Below are 25827 nucleotides of genomic sequence, written 5' to 3'. Positions count from 1 at the left end.
AATCATTGACACTCAGGGGGAAGGGGAAACACCTCTACAGAGAATACACTTCCAGAAAACACCACTACTGGAAGTTATCATTAACTTGCCCAATCAGATAATTTAATAATTCAGTCAGCCTAGAGAGGAGACGCCGGTTATCCTGCCACAAGGAAAGACCCTTCAGTCTGACAGAGTGAGAAGTGAATTCATTTATTGCTGCAGTATTCTGCTACTTCACTGCAACAAGTTATTTTTCCACTCTTAATTGTTGAGGATGTTCCTGTACAGATAAGATTTACAAAGCCTCAAATTCATAAGCATTTCCTCTGCTACAATCTAAGTAACTGTGCAATTTTCACAAGGCACATTCAATATATTGCTTGAAAATTCACTCTAAAAATAATTAAGACTTAATACAGAGGGTCAACGTAGCATAGCAAGAAACATAAAACATTTTAAATGAACAAAAAAAAAATAGTCATTAAATAAGGTAAAAAATGGGTTGGCAGGTGACACCTTAAGGAAAGCATCAGCTTTATCTTATTTGTGTCTAGCAATGTATGGGGTCTGGCTGGGATGGAGCTCATTTTCCTCACAGCAGCCCATATGGTGCTGAGTTTTGGACCAGTGACTAAACCTGCGTTGATAACATGCCAGTGTTTTGGCTATTGCTGAACAGTGCTTGTTGCCGGGTCAGGTCTCCTGGCTGTGCTCCCCTTCCAGCCCATTGCCCACCCCCAGCTCCCTCACTGCAGGGAGCAGAGGGGGAAGCAGAGAAGACCTTGATGCTATGCAAGGGCTGGATGCTTAGACTCTGCCTCTGGACACCATAGTCCCAATTTCCGCATAAAATCCATCTATCAGATGATGTCTCTGCCACGTCTGACCCTCCTTCCAGGCATCACCATCACCTAATACAACTCTGCAACTTCCCAAACCTCATCTCGGTCTCTAAACTATACTTTCCTATCTTCCTGAAGGTTACAGGCATTTCTTTTACACTAAAATAATGTTAAAATCACACAACTGTGTAACAATTTACACTCGTGACATAATCTGAAAACTGGCCTACCTTCAAATGGGTATAAAATAGTCACAAAAATGTATGGCTAAGAAGATTCTTAAAGAAATAAAATGTCCTGATGTCCTACCATGTATCAAGAAAATTATACTTCATTTATTTGTGACAGATGTTGGCTTTCCCCGTTCTGAAACACCAATGATCAGAAGATATCCAAAGCATGGCTATTTTGTTATCTGTTTGCATCCACCTTAAGTTTAAAGTCTTACCTAAATCCTTGCTACAATTAATTTAATTCCTTCTTGTCTGCACCCAACAGTGCTAGCAAACAACCTAGTCTCTTCTTTAAAACAATCTCCTATATGCAGAAAACTACCATCACATCCCATTTCAGTCTTTTCTTTCCTAGACTGCACAACCCCTCAACCAGTTTCTTTAGTTAAGTTTTCTAATCTATGCTCTCCTCTTCTGTAACTGTCTTAAAACAGTGCCCAAAGCCAGAACCAAATTTTCCAGGTGAAGCCTCACCACTTTGAACAAGGTGACGCATAACTGACTCCCATTTATATGACATTTGAGCTTATGTGGCAGAATAAATTTTGTCTTTTTGCTACATTTGGTACCACTGTTGGTTTGGTTCAAGAGTCATCATAATATACAAAATCTCTCCTACTATACAGATACGCAATCCCTTACTCTTCTGCATTTAATCTCCCTCTTTGTCATATTAGGCTTCATGTCTCATTATTAAACCCCATCTCCTCTTTCTCCTAAACTAGGATTTTTTTTAGTGTAAACATGTTATATTTACTAAAAGACACTTTCAGAAATCAAATATTATTACTTCATAGTACTAAACTACTTGTGGTAAAGTCTATGTAACACTCATCTTTCACTTCAATATTAAAAAGTGGAACAATCTTTGAACCTAACAATTTCAGTGTTATTCCTTTAAAATTTGTATATACAAAGATGTTTCAGTTTAGTATCCAGGAGACAGATACGAGTACTGTTCCCTTACTTTAGAATAAAAAGATTTATAATACTATAATACTTTTATATTTTTGCGTCATAAATTTAGCAACACAAAAGGCTGTTCTAGGTCAATGAAAAAGACACATCATATTTTTTCCAGGAAAGTAATTTGCAAAACTTTGATTTACCTTAATTCTTAAAAGTTAATCAACAAAATTATGCTGGTACATGTCCTCAAAGTGCCAGCTTTGTTCTCAACCAATGCTTGCAGCTCAGTCCACCAACTGTGGAAATAAATGGGAATCTTTTCCCTAATGTCAGTTAGGAGTTCAGTCAGACCCTTAATTCTAATCATACCTATGCCATCTCCTAATGCACTAATCTAATTGTGTTCCCTTTCTTTTCTCTTTGAAACAGTTAATAACAAAAAAAGATGAGAAGAATTTGCTGAGAAATTCTTCAATACATTTCATTACTTACAGATTTCCGAACATCTTTTGAAGAAAGATCAATTAACTTCTTGTTCACGGACCACTCTTCATCAGACTCCATTATAGCTTTCTGTAAAATCATTTTATCTAAATGTGAAAATAGTCCTTCATACAGCAAGCAAAGAGCTAACTTTTCAATGTAGTGAAGTACATTGCACTGCAAGTACCAATTATTTCTTAACAAAGTAACTTTATTTTTGGCAACCTTTCTGATTTCCACAACTTACTTACTTTTTATAAAGGCATCGTACAGTATCTTCAAACTCACTTAATTACTTAATTCTGCTCCTCTTTTTTTTTTTTTTTATATTTAACTTTTGCCTGACACAAATTATTTCTAACAAGTTTCAACTGAAAGGTCACATTCTCTTTTTACTAAGCTCATACAAAACCTCTTATGAATTCATTACACTATATTAGCCTTTTTTCTTTTTCAAACACTAAGAGGAGAATCCAGCTTAGAAGGCTGTTAGCGCTTAAAAACCTTTAATACCGCTTCTCTATCCTCCATAGTACAGAGGTGGGTATCGTGTAGTGTAAGTACCTTTTAAATTTCATTTGTTGTGTATTTTAATGGCGGAAGCTTCTGAAAGAAAGTTTTATGCAAATGACATTTCATTAAGTCTTATACTTCATCCTTCCTGTAGTATTCAGACAAAACACAAGTTTTACCAGCACTTGAAGCATATCAATGAAATCAACCAGGTGGAAAGTTTCAAATGTGGTAAAAGTTACTACATTGCTGTTCATCATACTGACTGCTCCACTTAATCAAAACCCAATCACATTATTTCCAGAAAACAAAAATATTTCAAAGAACAAATAAAATAATTTACTTATAAAAGGCAAATCACGATCCAGTTGCTGAAAGCCAAAAGGCCTCACTTCCAGTTAAAAGGTTCAATGAGCCTTTCCTTCCAGGGTCAGGGTGAAGAGACCAGAAAAGCTATAGAAGAAATATCTATCATGCTGTCTAATGTTCATCAGAGACCTAAGACACATGCAAAACTTGGGCTTACTGAAATAAAATGGGGATGAAACTTTATGTATTGGTATTTCTTAAAACAGTTGACATTATTTTCTCATTTTATGCTTGCCAAGGTACATGTATGGGGTTTTAAGTTTATACTACAGGACTTAAGTGAGAAGTATTGCAATCCTTACAACACTTCAAGAAACTCTAATTGTCTCATCTTCTTCCAGTATTTGTCAGTGCAGTCAGACTCGAGGCAACTGCACAGTGACATACAGCTCTTCCACTGACTACCTGAAAAACAGAATTACCTTACAGGGCTTGTTTTAACATCAAGGAATATGATCAAAGAGTGGATCAAGAAGTAGGATCAAAGAATCCGTCTTTTCAAAAATAGCACTTGAATATCAAAAAGTTTTCCAGAAATAGATGAATTATGATAAATACATTCAAATGACCTAAGAAAAAAACATTTTTGTGTACCTTAAAGTAGATTGGAGCCATATCTCCTACTTCTTTTGGAAGAGGAATGCATTCATATACCATGTGATACCGTTTCTTCATACTCATGTTCATTTCTAGGAACACACAGTCCAAGTCTTTAGCTTCAAACATTTTCACCAACGCATTTCGGAACATCTGTTTAAAGAAAAAAAAAAAATGTGTAATTTGAATTAACTTCTCAAAGCTTTCAGATATAATATATTATTTCACTTACATTATATTAATAATAAACTCATAATAAAATGGGTAACAGCAGCAAACATACTAAGAAAATTCTGTATTATTCAACAGCTGAATATGAACTATATTTCCTATGATACAAACAAAGGAAGTCTAGAAAACTATTGTGAAATATGCATTATAATTAACACTACAAACTCAGTTTTAATAAATACTGCATATTTTACAGTTGAAATTAAAACTATGTTGAACTTCGTAACTGTGATGCTCCATAAAACAACATTGCTTTAACAGTAGGTCCCAAGCTTGCAGTTTCTAAGAAGCTAATGTCTTGGCTTGTACTGACTATAGATACTATTATCCTTTCACCACTACTTCCACTTACACAGTTTAAAAAAGAAAAAAAAAAAAAAAACCAAACCAAAACCACAAGACATTTCCACCAGCCATGCTTGACTTTTAAGGAAAATATTAATGTATCTTCAGCTTCTGTTTCATAACAAGTGATCTTTCTGCCCTGACATTCCTTTTCTTTTCCTTGGCGCTCCCAAGGAAATCCTAACTGTGAAGCCAGTTATTCTTTCTGTAAGAGATCGGCTGTACCTCCATCATCCCCAAAAGATGTTCCTCTAACCTGGTTTCAAAGACCTCCAGCGACAGAGGTTCTGCAGCATTCTAGGCAACTTTTTCTAGTGCTTATAAATGGGAACTTTTCTTCAGCGTTTACCTTGCATCTCCCTTTTTCAATATCTGACCACTAATTTTCATCGATAATGCAAAAATGTTCTGCCCCTTAGCGGAATCAGAAGACTCCTGCCAGGCTGGAAATTATGAAAATAGGTACTTATGACAAGCATATTATCATTCAAAACAACATTATTTTACAAAACTGTTAGAACACAAGACAGTTTCTCAGCTGACCTGTATTTCTTCCCAGATGTCTTCATCCAAAAGAGTGGCTGCAGTATGGTGCTGTAGAGGAGCTATCAGGCAGTGACCTTCAGTAAGGGACTGGTTGCTTGGTAGAGACAAGTATACCTATAAAACCAAACAAAAACTGAAGTGCCCATATTTCTAGCATTAAAAACCTTCCGGTTGCTGAGGCTAAGAAATACATTGTTTGCTAAAGTCAAACCAATAGAAGCCATTACCTTCTTATTACAGCAAGGTATCAGTAATTTTAGTGTTTTTTAAAAAGGTCCCATTATCCATCAGCAGCTCCAATGAACTAGTAGTATCCAGAGAGCAGTTCCACCAACAAGGCAGTAATATCAGCTGTATAGACCAACTGGTATCCTAACTATTATGAAATCACACTGTTTAGTCCATTACAATATTTTTTTAATATATATATATGTATATACTTTTAATAAAATATCTAATGTATACAGATATAGATATATCTCTGTATATGTGTTAGATATATAACACACATATATACACACAGATTATATACATACACAGATATACACCTATATGCATTTGTAATATATATATTTTATATATATATAATCTATCTATATAAAAAAATAATTGCAATGTACCATAATACATATCTATGCATTTAATTACTTGGCCTACAAAAATTTTCAAATCAAATTAAAAACATCAATAATAAATGAAAACTTTAGTGAAAGAATGACAAAAAAGCCTATATTGAAGCATTTCAGATGTTATAAATCCAAATATTTATGCAACTTTTAAAAGCATTAACAGAAACAGGAAAGTTCCCCGCATCAAACTTCTGCCTATTTCAAAGGATTTTAGGCTTAAAAATTGAGTTCTACACTTAATTTTCTTGATATCATTGAGATACAGTTCTTCATCAGTTCAAACTTCCTTCAGTGCATTGTGATTTAGTCTTCCACAAATCCACCTACAGTCTAATCAATCTCTGCACTCAGACCTTTTATTATTACTCCTGTCTTCCACAAATCCACAAATGTGAAGTTCTGATATCAAAGATGAGCTTCAAAATTCATGACAGATTTATATCTTTTCCTCCCTCACCCTTGAGGAATTTGTGAAATCAATCAGAAGGGCAAGGAAAATAAGATGCAGAACAATAAATCATTTCATAGAAGTGATTTTGTTCTTAATCTTAGGCATGCTAACATCAACACTGCCTTCCTTTATCCCTTTTTTATTTTTACATCTGTGTTAAATTGCTATTTTCTTACCTTGGTGCCAATTGCAATAATAAGATGTTTAGGAAGTTCACTGCTATCAAAGCAGTATGGGCACTTTTCCATGCGTGCAGCAAGCTGCTGGTGCTCATGTATTGCTTTTCTTCTTTGTATTTCTTCCTCTTCCCCACTGCGTGCTCTTTTGGCTGCTTTGGAAACAAACATGTCATCCAGAGTGTAGTACTCTCGGTCAGTTTTTTCCATGAGCTGAAAAGATACACAGAAAAATTGCATGTATATATAAATAAACAAGAAAAAATATTTAGCTCTTTGTAGTATCCTTTATTGAGAAAAGCATAAAGTATGTAAGCAGTAGCATTACTTCCTTCCATATGTCATCTGCAGCACATGTAATCATCAGGTACATCCTGAGATTAGTCATACACAATCTTAGACAGCACAGTTATTAAAATATAGATGTGTGACAACAGTGATAATATATTACTATATTCCATCCCAAGTTAAGGGCTAGGTATTTCAATATTATCCTGACAAAACTTCAGCTTTAAATAGATGCACAATTTTTTAAATCATATATTATCATATATTTTATTTCAGTCTTCCCCCTCCTACTCCTGTTCTCCTATTATGACTATCACTATCCATTAAATCATCTCCTGTGAAATAACTAGACCATGACTCTGCACCACATATTCATATTCTGTGAAAACCTGCCAACATTTATTCTTACCAAGTGAACAGTACCAAGCCATTTTGTGAAGAAAACAGTCTTTGCCTTCAATATTTAGTTTTTCTTGAGTGCACCTGTTGCTAGATATGGATAACAAACACAACTAGCACTTTACCAGAAACAAGGCTCAATGATCCACAGGTTTTTTTTGTTTGCTCATTAACTGCTACATTTTAGTTAAATGTGCCACATTTAAAAGGAAACTCTGAAAATCCTAAATTTGTTATGAAGACATGCTTGAGGGTCAGTGGCATCTTACAGGACCTTAATAGTGGAAACCCACAGAAACTGGATACATCTCACCTAAACGATATTTAGGAGGGATGGAATCTGTAGATAGGAACTGGAATAACTGAAGTTGACGCAAGGTAGGAGAGGACAGGGTAAGAAGGTGGGCTTACGGCAATAGCAGCAAGAGACAATGAACGGAAACGAAAGCAAGAAAATTACGGGGGTCATGGGACTCAAACCCAGATGACAGTAGAATTCACTAAGCTTCACAACTCACAGAACACTTTTTTAATATATATAGCATTAGGCTTTAACAATCTTTTTTTATTTTGATGACAAACAAATCCCCTGGCATCTTCCCTAAATCAAGACTTAGCAAGTCTTGATTGTAAAGATTAACTTTTTAAAGGACTTAGGAAAGTAATTCTCCGTTTTCTGCTTTGGCTGCTCTACTTAAAAAAACGACTTTAAAATTATGTGCCATTAATATCAAACATTCAACACGTATAGCTAAAGCAAATGTAAAAAGCATGCGAAAGATTTTTTTCAAGTTTTTCTCTTTAAATTAAATCCCAGTGCTGCAACACTTTTATGCCATACTTGACTGTAATTTTACCTTGAATAGTTTCAGTAATCTCCTTATCAAAATGACAGGGAGAGAAAAAAAAAAACAGTACACTATACAGATTTCTTGATATTGGAGGTGCTGATCCTTCAGAGTCTTGGCAGACTTAGGTATGAGTAGTTTTTCTCCAAGAATTGCTAAAAAAATGGCAGAAGTGTCTTCACAACATATCCTAATATATTTCACAATACTGACTGGGGTAGCCATAGCAAAAGACTAATGCTAACTGAAGGCATTTGGAAGTCATACAATCATAATTGAAGCACGGTCTCCAAATAAAAGAAAATCTTCCAAATATCCCAGGTGTAGTTTGTGTAGATAATCTGATATTAAAACAAATTAAGACTTATTTTGTAGGGTAGATAAATAACTTCCCCCACAAAAAAACAGACAACAGCTCTTGCTTTTCCTGAATACTGTGATTCTCTAACACAGACCAATAGCTTATTTTGAATATGTTCAGTACTTTCACTACCAAACAACTGAGAAGCAACCTCCTTAATATTACTTTATTTAGCTATAATACATTTAACTGCTTATGTGCACTTCCTACTGGAAGCCACTGCAGACGAAAATCAACAGTTCAAGAGTTCAACTCCATTCTTGTTCTGTTTTATTGCAATGCTGCAATTCTGTAATTAAAATAAACAGGAGATTCCTGACCTTTAGAAAAAATATTTAGTGGTATGGGTGACAAAAATCAAGTCTCTGTTCTTCTGTTATATAAGCATAAGAAAGGTAAAATTAGAGCTTCAGTAGAAGAAACAGCAATAAGCACTACCTACAGAATGGCACCACTTTGTTACTACCAGAAGTAAAGGTTCACTATTTTCTTTGGGTTTCTTTTTAAATAAAAAAAGTCTACCATGAGAATGCAAATACATATGAAACAAGACAGCTGGCAGACTAAAAAAGAGCGGAAATCAAAACACCTTGGCTATCAGGAATATCACATGCAGCACAGAATACCATTACTATTTTGCTCTGCTTGCACTTAGAAGTAGTCGTGGAAATTCCTGGTTTGTTATGCATGACCTTTTAAATAGTAGTACTTTTCAGAATACCTTAGAAATACTCAACAGATCCTCTTGTGATGAACTAAATATTCATCTTAATAAACAGGCTGGATTGTGCCTTTCTTAAACAGTGGATAAAGTGCTGTATACTATGAGACATCTGGGACCCAAACCAGAATGCTCACCTAAAAAGCACTAAACTTTATTGAGTAAGTGCTGTCTAAAGACCAGATTTGGTTTCTCCTGGTACAGTCATGACCAACAGAAGATCACTACATTTCAAATGGTAATTCAGGAAGACCAAAAAGAGATTATGTTGCTGTTCTTCAGGAATTGTACTCTTCTGCATCATGTTTGATGCAATATGAAAAAATATTCATAATTCAATGACTCAAACCTATGAGTAAGTCTGAAGCAATATAAAGTCCAAAACATGACCTTGAGTGGAGTTAATGAAAACAAGCACAATTTAGAAGACTTCAAAAAACAAGCTACAAATGCAACAAAAAAAAGGAAAAGGGGAAAAAACCCAAACCAACCAACCAGCTATTGGCAAAAGTTGGGAGTCACCCAAAAGAATGGTGAGAAAGATTTCCCAGTTGTACCAGTGAATTCTCCTAGTGCTTTTTGGAAATCTAACAGTAGTATTTCAGAATTCAAAATTTAAAGTCCTCAAAGTGAAGGGAAACCATGGAAAAGATTAAATAATACCTTCACTTCTAATACTACTAAACAGGCTATATACATAAGTCGAATCATGTGCATGTATCACCCATTCAATGTAAGCTCCTAGTGCAGCCTGGATCCCACCCAAGGTCTGTCCATCAGGCTAGAGTAAGTCAGTGGAGAGTCTTAAACAAAATTTTGGATTTTGCCTGGATATAAAGATGTGTAGAAGAGTTCTTCATACAGATAGAGGCCATGGGAGCCAGACAACATTGCACTTCCGGTTTAAGATGTAATATATGTTGGTCAACAGAATTAGATGAAGCACATTGGGGAAGGAAGTAAAATAAATGTAAGATTACTTTGGAGAAGTAAAGGAACAAGATAAGATAGGTAGCAGTGCAGAATTTTGGGGAGAGAAGCCATAGTAAAGGGATATTTAGAGGAGTATTCACAGATGAGGTTCAGATTACCTCTACCACGGAGTGTCTACCAGCAACAAAATTACAGATCCCACTGCAATACTAACAAATAAACAGAAGATAAGAAGGAATGCAAGGCAGTTCAAGAAACCAACCCCCGGCTTCAAAGACATTAAATAAGTGCTTGAAATAAGCGGGGTCTAAGAAAAAAGTTACTTTAAACATTTCAATCTGCTTGTGCAATAAAAAAAAGCTTAGTCATTAATAACTCATGTCCAACTGGATGCTCTTCCAAGCACTATACCCTTCCCTTGCTGAAGAAAAACAGACAAGGATAAAGTGAAAAAATGAGGAGTTGGGGGTTTTTTCCCCTTTTTCACACCCTTACAGATAAGTTTACAAGACCTTTATTCAAATCGGAAGTCGAGCACATCAATGCACAGTGCCATTATATTGCAGTTCTGAGACAAAGAGACCAAGTTATAGATGACCTTGTCCCTGTGTGAGAGACTGAAGGAGTTACTGTCTCAAACATTGTGGTGGGGCAAGCTCTGCTTAACGACTACCTGCATAACAACGAACTCTGCCTAGCAAGGAACCATAGGTGAGAAGAAGCCCATCAGCAACAGGAGGGGGAAGGCATGCTGGAGGGTGCACAGCTCCTAGTTCTGGTGTGCTGTTCTGATGTGCTGAATGCGGCAGCTCACCATGTATGGCCAAAGATCACATCAGCAGAGAAGGGGAAGCTACTCCCCAAAAGACCACCCAGACCTTGGCCCAAAGGCTACCTAATTAGCCTAATGAGTTCGAGCGCCCACCCAAAGGAGGGGCAAGGATGATAAAAGGACACAAACTGAAGCCCCACGTGCATGCACCCACCAGAACTGGACCCCTCAGCTGACTGAACCAACACTGGATCCAGAACTGGTGAAATCTTTGTCTTTTCTCTCTCTCTTTCCCTTTTCCTTTCCCGTAATCCCTACACCTCATCCCTTTAGACATAAAGCATTGACCAAGTCTGGGACTAGGAGCAGATCCAGCCACCCCTAGGCTCCTTGCTGAGAAGGAGTCTAGAAAGCAAGGGGGTCCGCTCTGAACCTTGTGACTCAATGGGAGGGCTCTCCTTATTGTCTTCCCTGAACTGATCCCCAAATAAGCAAGGCCTGTAGTGTATGTTTGGTGATGTATGGTTAGAACATGTTACACAGTTTACTGACATAGTTTCATGCCAATTTTTGTTGTGAGCATACCAATTCTGGTGGTGAGCAAATAAAAATTGAGTTTTGTGAGTTAAAGGATCCCTGGTGTCGTTTCACCTTAACCCTGACTTGGGAATCAGCTAACCTGAGTCATCGTCCTGAGAAATTGGGACGTGACACCCTGAATCTTGATTTCTTGCCATGTTTTATCACATCCTTTGGATGACTTTAAAGGAGTGTTAAAATGGGATATATTTCCACCTCTAGAAACTACAGTCATGAAAGGAATAAGAAATTCTTTGCAACCCATATTGCAACAAGTGTCCTTCCAACATACCTCGAAACAGCTCAGAAAGTACAGAAACCTAAAAACAAGCAAAAATATCATCCAGCAAGAATTGTGTATTCCTACTGAAACAAGATATGATACGAATACAAAGTAGGAAAATGCATGCAGCAATGTTTTCTGCCTTAAAAAACAAACAAAAAGCCACTAAAGACATTTAGTCTGCAATACTGGAATAGTAGCAATGAACGTCACTAACACATTCTTTGCCAGCAACAACAACAAAAACCCCCTTTTTTTTTTAAGGGCATAATTCCTTAAATACGATTATTCCCTCGAATCTTACAAATGCCAAACATCTGAACTGTGTCAGAAGTGAAATAAAATAAAACATAGCTGCTACCATGGCAGACTATAGAGCACTCTTCAACTGCTACTCTAAATATTGGCCTTTTTGAAAAGTTATTTGAGAAGAAAACAGAAATTCTCTTTCCAAAAATTTATACTCTTATTTTTATACTAAGGTGCACAGTGTGTTCTGCCAATTGCATTATTTGGCTATAACAAAAACTCTCCAAAAAAATTAACCAGGAATTGAAAGAACAAGAAGAGAGAGTTCTCAAAAATGCCAGAAGGAAAGCAAGTAATCATCTAAAAACTGATTTCTTTCATACACATCATCTTCCATACAAAAGACATAGCTAGTACAAATCCAAAGAAGGAACTATGCTAATGTATTAGAGTTGCTGGAAAGCTGCTGTTCTGCATCAGCTGAAGCATCACACCTGTTAAACATGAAAGTCAAATGCATTCTGGAGTTCTGTATTTAGTTCCCTCACCATGCCTGATATTGCTCGGTATTGCCCTCGCTGTATTTCAGCTGCTGCACAGAGATCGGAAAGAAGCAGGAAGTCACTGTGCTATATAGTTTTAAGTTGGCATGTCCCACAAAACATCACTGAACTTCCTAAAGTTAATACATGAAATTCAGACATCTATAAAGGCAATGCACCTGAAGTCCTTGTTTCTACAAGACACTGGCCAAAACCAAGAGCTGACCTAAACTGATGTGCTCTCAAGACAGATCATCTCTGCAGTCCCTTGCCTTCTCTTTCCCATTTCACTTTTTTGTTCTGGGTTCATCTGCCACATTCCTCCTTTGTATGCACTCTCTATTTTCCAACTTCCCCTTCTCTTTTGGCAAGGACCGATTAGCCAGAGAACACACAGGCAGCTTTAGGACTCTCAGCACCAGGCAAAATGACATAGCCTCCTACACCTCATAGAGTAACTGTGCAACTGTGAAATTCCTACCATCCATCTGACATGGGATCCGTTTTCTACAACCAGGATGCAGTTTTAGTTTACCCAACAGAGACAGCATCACAGTTTTGCTTGCCCTGGCCAAGAAAAGCCTGTAATACACAAACATTTAAACAGCAGGCAGGGAAGGCATCCAAATTTCTCTCAGGAGCAGATAAAAATCACCCTTTGGACTCTTATTTGGACAGCTCAAATAGAGTGCAAATGTGGCCAAAACCCAAGAAAAGGAGAGAAATCTTTAACCATTCAGCACAGGAATTCATAAAGACATCAGCATCTGACTATGCATAAATGAGAATGATTTGAGAGAGGGAAAAATTGCAATGTTGTATTTGCTGATGAAATCCTTAACATGATAATTACCATGAATAATACAAATACATGAACAATTTCATTATGTAACATTCTGTTCATAAAATAATTGATGTCTTTTTTCATTTTTTATGTTACTGAAGCCATCAGGCACCTTGGCATGGGGCTATCTCCTAAAGTAACTCTTGCAGATCTGCGCAAGGTACACTCCAGGGTCACACTCATTTTTCTGCTGACATGTATTCGGATCGCTGGAACGGTATCTCACAGCTTAGTTTTAAACTGATTCTGTTTTTCTTATTCCAAAGTAAAACCCCTGGAGTCTTATACACTGCTGGCTGCCGACACACTCCATCTGAAGTGTGCTGTGTGTCGTGTCTCTTATCTCTCCCTCTGCTGCTATTCCTTGCTCTTTAGGTGCGCCCTTTGGAAAGAAAGCCCTACAAAAGAATTTAGTACCATTGTGATACTGAAAGTAAACCTCAAGACACAGAACTCCTAATCATCATGGATTATTCCTATATAACACCCTGAGTAGACTTCCACCCCCCTTCAAATTTCCTCTGAAATTTGGGGATGAAACAGGAAATTCCATTAAACACGTGAGCATGGTAACAAAATATGCCTGCATCTTTCTAGTGTGGGTTATTTTCAGCTTTTTTGTATGCTTACTTTTCTGCTTATTTTCTTGTTCCGTTTTGTATGCAACTATTGAACTACTTCTCCTGTTTTCTAACGCAACCATAGTTAAAGTTACTTCCATATAAGCTAATAAAAGTGCATCTCCTCTGAAAATTTGTGAAAAAAGTCTATAGATTTTCTAAAATGTATCAGTTTGGTTTTAAATTGTCATGGCAACACTGACATCTTCAACTTTAAATGACAGTTAATATTTGTGGAATGTTGTACTCATATTTTGGGAAGTTGCAATAAAGAAGAATAAACTATTATTTTAGAATATAAACCTGAGTGATGTATGAAGGCATCTCATCACATTTAAATTTATTCAGCATTTAGCACCTATTGTTTACAACAAAATCACCTCAGAAAACAGTCTTTCTGATATCAAATAGCATTTACTTAAGCCAAATCAAGGCAGAATTTTGTCATGTTAACTTTATTACCACTCTAATCTCCCTAAGAGCACAGACATCTGAATGTGTAGGTTTAATTCAACGTACAATTCAGCATGTAGGCATTTCCCAAACTTATCATCCCAGTGAAATAAATAGTATTTTAAACACATAGCGTCAAAGGATTTTAACATATCAATGCACAGAATGCTTTTGAGGCCTGTGTCACTGACAGGAAAATATTATGAATTATGTTGATACGCAAGGTAGTTCAGGACTACCTTCGAGCAGAAGTCAAGCAATAAACAGACAGCACAGTACTGCTCAATGATTTGGGACCAAGCTCCTTTTTGTTTCAGTTATTTGAAATGAAAACTGTAGATTTTGCTATAATTGGTTATTACGACAGATAAAAACTTTATATGCAAGTCAATGAAATGAAATGTAACCCAAACAAAATAGCTGCAGCCACAGAATTCTGCTATTAAAAATGTGATTAGCATTTAACTTTACAGTTATCCCTGGCCATAAGTTTAATGCCTAGAAAAGACTGTCCTGCACAAGTCTTCACTTGCAACACATCTAGTAATTTTAGCATAATTCAGGAATACCAAATGCTCATGCAGTCATTTAATATGGGCTGCATCTACAAAGTTCCTCCCATTCCCAGGCTTTCTTTCCTAATCCAGCTGTCACTGCTGTTGCTTTGTTTGCACATGCAGAAACAGCTTTAACTTTGTGTCCACACAATATACACAGAGAGTTTAGCGCATTGAACCGAAATGTAGCGCAACGCAGAACAAGGTGTTTGAAATTATTTTCTCTTGGGTTTTCATATTATTTTTTTTACAGCAAACCATGCACATGCTTAGATCTTTAAGTAAATGTAAAAAGCAACAGTGCACCAGAGCTTTGTTAGAGTTTTACCATGTCTATTAAATACTGTGCTAGAATGTCTTCACCATATGAAGAAAGAAAGGTTTATTATGTAATAGTAGCAGCAGCAACAACCTGCATTTTTCACTTTAGCTTTTAAAATGTTTCTAGGCTATTGTTTTGGTTTATGGTGATGGAAATGTGAAGATGTTCAACAGGTAGGTTTGCACAGCAAGTAAAAACGATAAGGCTGAAAGCAATTTTCCATTTTACGGACTTCAGAACCAAGGAAAGGCAACATCCAAATTCCCTTTTTGCAAACCTGTAATACCAGCATACCTCTTCAGTAAACCCAAAAATGAAGGTCAGCATTACTAATGTAGCTCTGTATTTTTCACTGCTTAAATTTGTGTTATGGATTACTGCAGAGATTTTTAAATAAAATGAGTTTATGGACAAAATTTAAATGGCCTGATGAACAACACAAATTATTCTCACTTTCTTTTAGTAAAACACAGTAAAAAAGAAAAAAAAAGCCTTAGGAGAATTTATGCATACAAATAGAAGGTAATTTCTATTGAGGTAATGTTCTAGAAATCGGTCTCTATACACCCACAAGCATCTATTGACATAAGTGAAAGGATTACATAAGTCTTAGCAGCATGAACTTGGGAAAATGGAACTACTTAGAACAGTCAAAGGCAGAAGGAACTACACACAGAGAACTTAAAGCTATCAGTAGTGAAAACCTAAGACTTCACACATATTTTGTACTCTATACTGGCGGGGGGGCGGGGGGGGGGATCAGTTTTCAAATATTTTGTTGACTTTTTTGTATCCTATAGTCATGCTTCTGTAGCATTGAGAACCCCATCTGCTTTCAAAGCTGAAGAAAGTAAAAAGTAGAAATACAGTAACTTCAAATAGTTGTTTTTTTTTCTTTAGGTGTAACAGTGAAATATGAAAGAATCGGACTTTAAGGCTGCTTTTTTCTGTATATCAAAAAGATCAGTGATGGGTTTTTAATTTTTGTTTAAAAAAAGCTTTTTCACCACTGAAAATTAAAGATTTGGGGCTTTTTCCTGATATTTATAAATTTGACATAACAGCATGGGACAACTGTGGGAGAGGCTGTATTTCAAACTGAGATTAACTGATGTCTACATCAACCTGCTTCAAAAAAAAGCCAAAAAGTAACAGGAAATAAGAGCCTCAAGTACAACAAGGTTGTATTAGAACCATGACTAGAAAAAGAAGAATGGTCAAGAAAGGAATGATAAATCAGAATTTGCTTTTTATCTAAATTTAAAACATAGGCTCAACAGGTGAACAAATAGCAAGTAGATGGCATATTCGCTCCACCTAATCTCATGGAGCTCTTAAGAAAAGGAAACTTTACACATGGGAAGAAGACTTGTAAGGACAAGTATGGCTTGACCACATCAGATGTTTAGTCTGTGAATCTGAGTGGGAGTCAGGCATGAGGTAACTTTATATAGACCTTCATTTGCCAATGGGATTAGCCAGAGGTTTCATGGATAGAGATTTTGGGTCTACGTACTAACATTTCTTCCAAGTCCCTTTTAAGAAAGTAAATCCTTTTATGAATTGTATCTTTCAACATCCCCTACTCCCTTTACAAAACTGCAATTATGTAATTATCTTCAGAGATTCGGAACAACTAGCCTGTGTATCATTTGAAACACCATTAAACCACTGAATATTGGGAAAGTAAGATTCATGTGGAGCAGAGCGTTCAGCTGTGTAAAAGCCGGAAAACATGCTGGTCTTTCTCATTCTGTTCCCATTCATGAGAGCAGTGCCCATTTCCTCCATCCTCAACAGCCACGTGACTGGAATTTTCTTTTTGGCATAGTCTGGGAAAGTGATAAAAGCCCTTGGAAAATCCACGAAGGAAATAACAGTGCTGTAGTCTATATGCTTAGCAGTAACCACAGCTGGCCACAGCCACAACCGCATGGGGAATTACACTGCTGGCTGGTTCAACACGTCACGCAAGTAGGAGCAAACACACTGCACAAGACTGGGGGAATAAAGACAGGGAGGGTTGAGGCTCCTCTGTTCACACTGGTAAATTCACATCGGATTAAAGGTGGCAATAAGGGTGATCACACTGCATAACCAAAGAGTTGTAAGGACTGGAGAGCCACCTTGCTGCCAGACACTGAACATTCACTGGACTGAATATGATTATAGACAATATGGAAAAATATAATCTGCCCATAAGACAGAAGCTCTAAACAAACAAACAAAAAACCCCAGACATATTTGGCTATATTATGGTAGCAGCAGCTCCTTAAATTTGTAGTCTAACTTTTCTTTTTACTTGGCTGAGCAGCCAGAAATTTTAAGACAACTAACAAATGCAACAGATTAAAAAAAAAAAATTGGTTTTGGTAATTCAAACAAATTTTGGTTGTTTTTTTTTTTCATTCAGCTGAAAAGAGGCATCCAGCTGAACCAAAGGATGAGCCACCCGTCAAACATCTGTTTTCCCACAAATTATGTTGGCATCAGATTTGACATTAGAACTTATGGAAGCAAAACCACTACTGTAATGAGGCGCAATTGTGCAATAGAGATCCTTATAGGAAGGTTGTGGTAAAAATATACCCTATATTTCATTCTTTAAAAGCAACTGCCTTGTCTACAGTGGATAACTTCTTCTATCCCAGTAGCCACTCCTAGAATATCACAATAATCATTCAACAAAGGCAGTTCAGACTGATAAGATAAATAAAATAATTCAACAGAATTTAAGGGATAGGATCTCCTTTCTCCCATCCTAGGTAGGGTATCATTTATAGACTTTCAGCAGTTTCCTCCCACCGCTCTTCTGAAAGATGACAGATTCATTTTGTGGATATTTTTTCCACTTCTCAAATGAAGGCACAAAGAGAAAGTAACTCACATGCATCAAATTTGTGTACTATGCTATCTAACTAAAACTGACAAAAGAGGTGTGGTTGCTATACTTCCTGCTGGACATAAAACGTTTTGCTGAATCCACTTAGGAGAGATGCAAGATTTTTGAAGATTGGCTCACTGAGCCCCAGATCATAATACAGATACTCCCTGTAGTATAGGTTCATAAAGTACAAAAGGAAACCACCTGGAATATCTGTGATCACACCCAAATTTTTCAGACTGCTGTGCTAATACTGATCCTGTAATGCTGTGCACAAGAATGCATTCTGAAAACATGGAAAATTCAGGATGCCTAGGAGCCAGTTTCTTAATTAAGGATCAAGAAACAATCACCATCTGGGGAAGACCATCACATTTTGTGGTGACAAGAGCTGGGAATCACCTGTTCAGAAACTACATTTCATATTTTAACAGAGCATTAAAAGCTTTTCCTATTTTAACAGAGAAAAGCATTTCATATTTTAACAGAGAAGAACTGACATCTATGATGCTTCTTTCTATGAAAGCCAGACAAAAACACCTTCAAAACCTAGATGTGACATTGCATGGTGTTGCAAATATTCTGGTAAGGAAATCAGAATTCAATCACACGGAAGAGTTAGGTTTGATTAAGAAGTAAGATTGTGAAGCATAATGTATAGGATTGTTAAGTTTGAAATGTAGCCATAGAAACTTTAGGAACTGTGTTATGTGTGACTATAGGAACCTTAACATTGTTAAAGTTTGAAATAGCTAACCATAGAAACCTCACCAGGAAGTTACTGGTTTTGCTATGTTTTGTTTCAAGAAACTAAGGAAACCATCATGGACACCAGTTTGCTGCTTGGAAACCCCCTTACCTTTCCCATCTTAATTTGAGTATCGAAGATTCCAATCAGTAGAGCTAAGTGTAACTGACCAATGATTGGTTTTTAAATAAGAATATTGATAGTTATATAATCAAAGGACCAATCATTATAAAGTTTAAGAGCGAGCATAGTATGCATTTTTATGTAAAGAACTTACGTAACAATGACCTGACAGAAAAAGTCTATAAACACTGATGGATTTTGATACTAAGTTGGACATGCCTTTGGAGGAGCAATCCCCTGTGTCCCCAGTGCTGCAATAAACGAAGTGCCTGCTTCTTAACTTCTCATTGCTGTTAAGGAGTTTTATTCTGGATTTCGGTAACAATGGGACTGGAGGACTTCAGTACCATGAATTAAAATTTGGACAACTAAAAATCCATTGCAACAGTAATGGACAAAAACATCTACTTTGAGCACATGCTCCAGCACACTTAGCTAGTAAATAAATGATATGGCTCAATCTTAAAAGATTAGTCAATACCTAGCTATTCGTTCAAGAAACTTGTTCTAATAAAATAACGTGATGCAGTGCATCTTTGCCTAGTAGCAAAAAAGAAACACAGTACATGGCATCTGACCCAAAGCTTACTGAAGTCAGAAATTCAGAGCCTTCCCAAACGAAAATAAAGCAGTTGCGTAAGCCAGGAAACACAACACATTCTTGTAACATTATTAAGACATTTTATCCTTAAACCTAAAAAAGACAAAAAAAAGAAGCCTTTAAATTGGAACATAAACTCCGCCACTCACTAACCCAGTGTGATCATTTTATGTTGCAAAATCAATCTCCAGCAATGGCTAAAACATATGGGGAAAAGCATAAACAAAGCATGCAGAACTCCCAGTTCTACTACACACTTGCAGCTCTCAGCATTTCACTGTGGAAATCCTGAGCCAACAGCCTATCTAGATCTCCCTATTTAATATCTACCCATGCAACTGTACTTCAGAGTCGCTGCATCTTTTTTCCTCCCACTCACAGTTAAGGCCTCCACAGCATCTCATGCGCTACAGTGCAAGTTCTACAATTTCCTTCTTCACTGAAAAAAAGCCCAAACACCAAAACCCTCCTTCATGCTAAATTCTGCTCTGTGACCACTTCACATATGAGAAACAAAAACAATTGTTTTCTATTGAACTTATATGCTAATTGTGTGTTCTAGTCTACCAGCTACCTTTTCTCCCCCACAGGCTGAAGAAATTTTGCTTACTTAGGTTTTCTTCAGATGGCCACCATTCTGTGCCTTTGATCACAGGATATGCTTTATAAGCTTGCATAGCATTAAAGCTATGGGTGCACCATGGGTGCACTATAGTAGCCTTACATGTTTTAAATTGGTCCTAAATTCCCTTTTTTCACAATCTCCAAAATTCTGTTTCTTTTTTTAATCACACCAGCACTGAGACGATGTTTGCAGACTTGCAATGACTCTCAAATCAAGCAGTAACAGCCTCATGTAGTAGATGCGCAATTATGGCTTCACTCAGCTTCACTATTACCATCATTTTACATTCATCAACCCTGACTTTCACGTGAATTTATTGCCTCAGTACCTGTGGTGGGATCTCTTTCTCCTTATTTGAGAGGTCTACAGCATAATCTCCTGTGTCTGAGATAGACATCTTAATTCCTTTTATACCCATAATGTCTTTCAGACAGCATTCAATAGGACAGATGACTCACACCACTAAAATATGTAGGTGTCTCCAGCGACTTAAGTGAATCTTAAGAATCAGTTCAGATATAAGTTTCTGTAAGAGACTAAATTGTTATCCTGAACCATTTGCCTCAAAGTTTGTTAGGTGTGAGGGACTGGACCATCATCTCAAGGAACTGTGAACTGCTTATCTCAAGCCCTTTGTCTCTAAGATGGCCTGTTTAAGCAGGACACTCCTCTGTCCATAAGGACGATTACCAGGCCATTGAGACATCCAGGGGAGGAAACGGGCTGGAGCTGATCTGGTGTTGATCACGTGAAGGTCATGTGATAAACGAAACCTGCAGAGCATGACATCATTGAAATATGCCCTATAAAAACCCACAGAGACAAGCTGTGGGCAGCCTTCTTCACCACCAAAGAACTGAAGATTGAGGACGAACTGGATGCCGCTGGATCCGTGGTGGTGACCCTCCTTGCAACTCCCACCACCGACTGCTTGCCTGAGGACCAACAGGACGCCACTGGATCCGTGGTGGTGACTATCCTAGCAATCCTATCCCGACTGCTTGCTTGATTTCTACCTTTTCTTCCATTCTATCCTATTGTCACCGTTTTCCACTTTTGATAATAAAGGCTATTTTGACTATACGGCATTTGACCTTGTTTGTGTCTTAATCTTGCTCTTGGGATCATATCGAAACCTTCCCCAACATTGGATCGGGACAGTTTCACAATGTTAGAAAAATGCCAGCTTTATCTTTTGAAATTCTACAATTTACAGTGACCTCTATTTTTGACAGCCCTGAATAATTACATAACAATAACAAATTGTCAGGTCATAAAGTATCCCTTACTCCAGATGGTTTATGTATGTGTTGAAAAGAAGATATTCCTGATGAATCCACTGGTAACCTCCTATTATAATAAAAAATAACCATTTACTCCTGCCCTCTGTTTTCATTTTAAAGATTGCCATTATACTTGCCATCTTCCGTTCCTCGGGATGAATAACTACACTCAGCAGCTCATAGTTCAGCATGCCACACTTGACTTCTTTCAGACCACTTAAATGAGGACCATTCGGTTTTAGTCATTTGTTACTATTCATCTAAAATCCAAGTTTCTTCTTAAAATAATGGATTTCTATAAATTGAAGCTAAAATTCATTTTACTGACACTATTAACTTGAGATAGTTTTTCACTTATTCCCTGTAAATAATGGCTCATGCAAAAGAATCACTCTGACCTCATTTATAGAGGATATTAATGCAAAGAGTTCATTAGTGCTTCCAGCATGCACTTATCTTTCCTAAATGCTCTAATTATACCTTGATCATGTTTTTTCAACACCACATTCCTGCAGTCTTCTTGCTTCCAATGAGTTTAACTTCTGGTTTTATGCTTTTAGCAAACTCAAAATAATTACTTAAAGTAATTCCCTCGAGATAATTTTTCAATCTTTCTTATCAAAGCTTACTTCTAAGTCTGCTAGGCTCTCACTCTTTTCCATTCTCCTTAGTGGGACATGACAAGTACTTTTTAAATAATGGTTGGGTTCTGGATTTTATTTTTCTTTTAACCTCCAGAAGCTCTTTAGTCTTCTATTTACCCACCCTTGGATTTATTTTTAAATAAAAACAATTAAATAAAGTTTTATCCCATTTTTGGAGGGTGTTCACTCCCTTAGAATGTTTTCACCAGTGGCATACATGTGCAATCAGCTCCAAGTACTGGAGAGTCCCTCATAACCTGCAAGCATTTTCTCTTTACGTACTCATTTTAAACTCCCACTAAATAGACTCCACGTTTCTTCATAATTGCCTCTTTATAGAAGTTAAACACTATATTGCATTCTCCTCTAGTACATGGATGCAGAAGTTCAGTTGCCAAAATTCATCCTCATTTGTACAGAACTGTTATTTTTAAAACAGCTTGTCCTGGTTTCAGCTGGTATAGAGTTAATTGTCTTCCTAGTAGCTGGTAAGGTGCTATGTTTTTGAGTTCAGTATGTGAAGAATGTTGATAACACTGATGTTTTCAGTTGTTGCTAAGTAGTGTTCAGTCTAAAGTCAAGGATTTTTCAACTTCTCATCCCCAGCCAGCGGGAAAGTCGGAAGGGCACAAGAAGTTGGCACAAGGACAGAGCCAGGGCACCTGACCCAAAGTGGCCAACGGGGTATTCCATACCATGTGATGTCATGCCCAGTATGTAAACTGGGGGGAGTGGGGGGCGGGGGAGATCGCCACTCAGGGAACTAACTGGGCGTCGATCAGCGGGTGGTGAGCAATTGCACTGCGCATCATTTGTATATTCCAATCCTTTTATTATTGCTGTTGTCATTTTAGTAGTGTTATCATTATCATTGTTAGTTTCTTCTTTCCTGTTCTATTAAACCGTTCTTATCTCAATCCACGAGTTTTACTTCTTTTCCCGATTTTCTCCCACATCCCACAGGGGGTGGAGGGAGGGGGAGCGAGTGAGCAGCTGCGTGGTGCTTAGTTGCTGGTTGGGGTTAAATCACAACACAGCTGCATAGTGAGCCAGGCCATTTCTGCACCATTCCTAAATGGATCAAATTTCACTATTTTCCCAGAAATCCTTACAGTACAAGTAACTAAAATCTTTGAGAAACCGGCTGCAGGTACAAGAACGCTAACCAAGGATGTTATGCGTACAGGATTTGTTTTTCTGCTTTCTTCAAATTCAATAATTATAGCTCATGCCTTTTAACAATAGGTACAGATGATAGAATGGGGGATGAGGAGCCACAGAAAGAAAGTAACAGGAGATATTCAATCCAATCTGTAATTAACATAACTATCCAGAAACCAAAAGCAGAGAGAAATACCAGGTAAGGAGGTACCATAAAAACTTCCAATTTGCTAAAGGCCAGGAAAGTACATAAAGGCTGCATCACTGGAAATGTGATCTGTGCTTATACTCTTTCTCCTAAGCAGTCACTGTTGGATACAGAATACTGGGCTGAGTGACTCTCTCTCTCTTGTGTTAAGTGTCTCAGTCATCAAGAAAATTCACAGCATTTCAAAATTTAATAGAAAAAAAGAACAAAACAAAAAAATTACTAAGAAAAGTTATCAGAATTTTCCCTCTGAAGACTTACAAAACTAAATAATCTAGAAATCATCTATCTCCCTTCAAGTTTGCTAGTCTTCCTTGCATTAATAATTACTTAATATAATGTAAAAAATACAAAAACTAAACCAAGGACAACTGAACATGCTCTAAGAGTCAAACGTTATTTCCAGTTTGAAGTGAAGAAATTTGGAATCAATTAATATATGAATACACTAACAATACTTCTCACAAAGTTTAGAAATTTCAGGGGCAAGCCAAGTACATTACTGTATAAATGCACACATGTTTCTTAGAAAAGGCCGAATGGCCTTTCATTTGAGTTTGGAAAAATCCAAGCAAAAAACTATTTCTCTTTTTGAGACCACTTTCCACTATGTCTTCATAGGGGCATTGCAAACATTTGCTATTACCAGATTCGGGAATCTCAAACTAGCCTGGTTTTATTTTCACACCTCTGAAAAGAATCAGAGCACAAAAAGCAATCGTGCAAGCTGTTCAGTGGAAGCAGTCACATGAAAACATCAGACTAAACACAGGACAAATTGAGCACATTAATAATAATTTCAGAAAGACACGTTAATATTGATTTACAAACTTACCTTTGATGCCCAGATTTTAGTTCAAATTTTTTTTAAATTCCATTCCACTTATGTTTTAATATAGACATTCATACACACACACACTAAGCACCATTTTTGATGAAAATTACCTCTTCTAAAGAAAATACTTAATGGAGACAAAACAATAAAAGAAGAATAAGGTCCTTGAGAAAATGGCAACCACTTCTCTTTGTTATGCTTATTATCATATGCTGCGGACAGTACAGAGTTTTATTGTGTCTTTACATTTTCATTTACTTGTAAATGTTTGCATGACAGATACGCTAGTTAATTATAGTTAATAGCCTGCACTATTACACAGGTTCTGAAGCAAAGTTTTATGTGTTTGGGGTTTTTTTTGGAAGGGAAGGTAAAGAAGGAAATCAAATACCGGCAACAAGATGTGTTTATTTAACTGGAATCCAAGGGCATAATTTTTTGAGTATGCTAGTGGCACAGAATGAGAACTTCTACCAAAAGCAGCTGAATCAGAAGATGCATAAACCACTCTAAATTCTGATAATCTTTCTAGAAGAACTTCCTGCCAGATGGTTTATATCATCAGGTTAAATGTTTTCTACAGGGCACTATCATGGCTTTTCTGATTCTTCTAAGTATCACCTGAAGGAGGAGAGTTTTCAGAAATTTTAAAAAGAAAAAAGAAAAAAGAAAAAAAACAAACCCTAAAAACTACTCTCCAGGATCTAGATAAATTGAAAAACAAATTTTGTCTGTGATGATACTAATTCCACGCTAACAAGCTTTTTCAAAACCTGCTCGGTGGTGCACAAAATACTGGAGCAGTAACCTAGTAAAATTTGAAGCATGCTAGAGAAACTGTATGTTGTAGCTATTTGGAAATCATCTGTGTCCAACACTTCAAGCACGTAAAGTATCCTTTATTACTCAGTTTGGATGACAGAAATTAATCACTCCATTTGCACTGCAGTGTCTGTCTGTGAGCTGGCTGCTCTTTAAGTGGAATCACTCATGGAAACATAATGTATGAATCTGTGTGGCCTGTGAGCATAAATTATCTCATTATCCATGACATCCTGATGGAATTTCAGGTAGTTTGCTTCAAATCTCATTGAGTCTTGTAACTTCTAGATGGAAGAGACATCCTAAACACTAAGAAAAATGCTGCTTCTATTTGTCACTAATTTGGGGAAAACATGCTTTGTTGGGCGTAAGTAACCTATTAATGTACAACACACTCTAAAAGCATTCACCTCAAAAACATCAAATTCTACAGGCAGAGGAACTGAACACACCACATTTCCTGCATGCATACAAGTCTCCATCACTTTGATAACATCTACGAGGACCGTCTTACAACAGACTTGATTATTATTCAAGACAATCAGAATTCTCAACCAAAAGCAACATACCTACAGCACTGAGGACTCATGTCCTCCCTGATATTTCTAATAAAATGCTTAATTAAAAAGCCATACACACAACACCTTACCTTTGACACCATACGCATGAACAATGAGTTTTGATCCTCTGCTGTTCTCATCTTCTCATTTTTGACCAAATCCTTCAGGTTCATACTATCATCATCCTGAAAATACCTTATTCTTTCTTTATCTATATGAGTAGGGAACTGGAACCAAACATATTGAAAATAAATAT

The 25827-nt window shown here is 36.8% G+C and overlaps 1 protein-coding gene across 4 annotated transcripts in view; it reads right to left on the bottom strand.

Moving 5' to 3' along the window:
* CWF19L2 (CWF19 like cell cycle control factor 2) overlaps window positions 1-25827 on the bottom strand; it is a 90519-nt gene that overhangs the window by 2988 nt on the left and 61704 nt on the right. For all 4 annotated transcript variants that reach the window (XM_069808268.1, XM_069808269.1, XM_069808271.1 and 1 more), the window contains 5 exons: window positions 25661-25798; window positions 6307-6519; window positions 5048-5164; window positions 3926-4081; window positions 2459-2539 (listed from right to left, as the gene is read on the bottom strand). In XM_069808268.1, the coding sequence (XP_069664369.1) occupies window positions 2459-2539; window positions 3926-4081; window positions 5048-5164; window positions 6307-6519; window positions 25661-25798 (705 nt within the window). The remainder of the gene's footprint in view (window positions 1-2458; window positions 2540-3925; window positions 4082-5047; window positions 5165-6306; window positions 6520-25660; window positions 25799-25827) is intronic.

Source organism: Haliaeetus albicilla, chromosome 20, assembly GCF_947461875.1.
Source record: "Haliaeetus albicilla chromosome 20, bHalAlb1.1, whole genome shotgun sequence".
NCBI classification, from domain to species: Eukaryota; Metazoa; Chordata; class Aves; order Accipitriformes; family Accipitridae; genus Haliaeetus; species Haliaeetus albicilla.
Note: the sequence above shows the minus strand (reverse complement) of the source record. Positions and strands in the feature narration are given on the sequence as shown.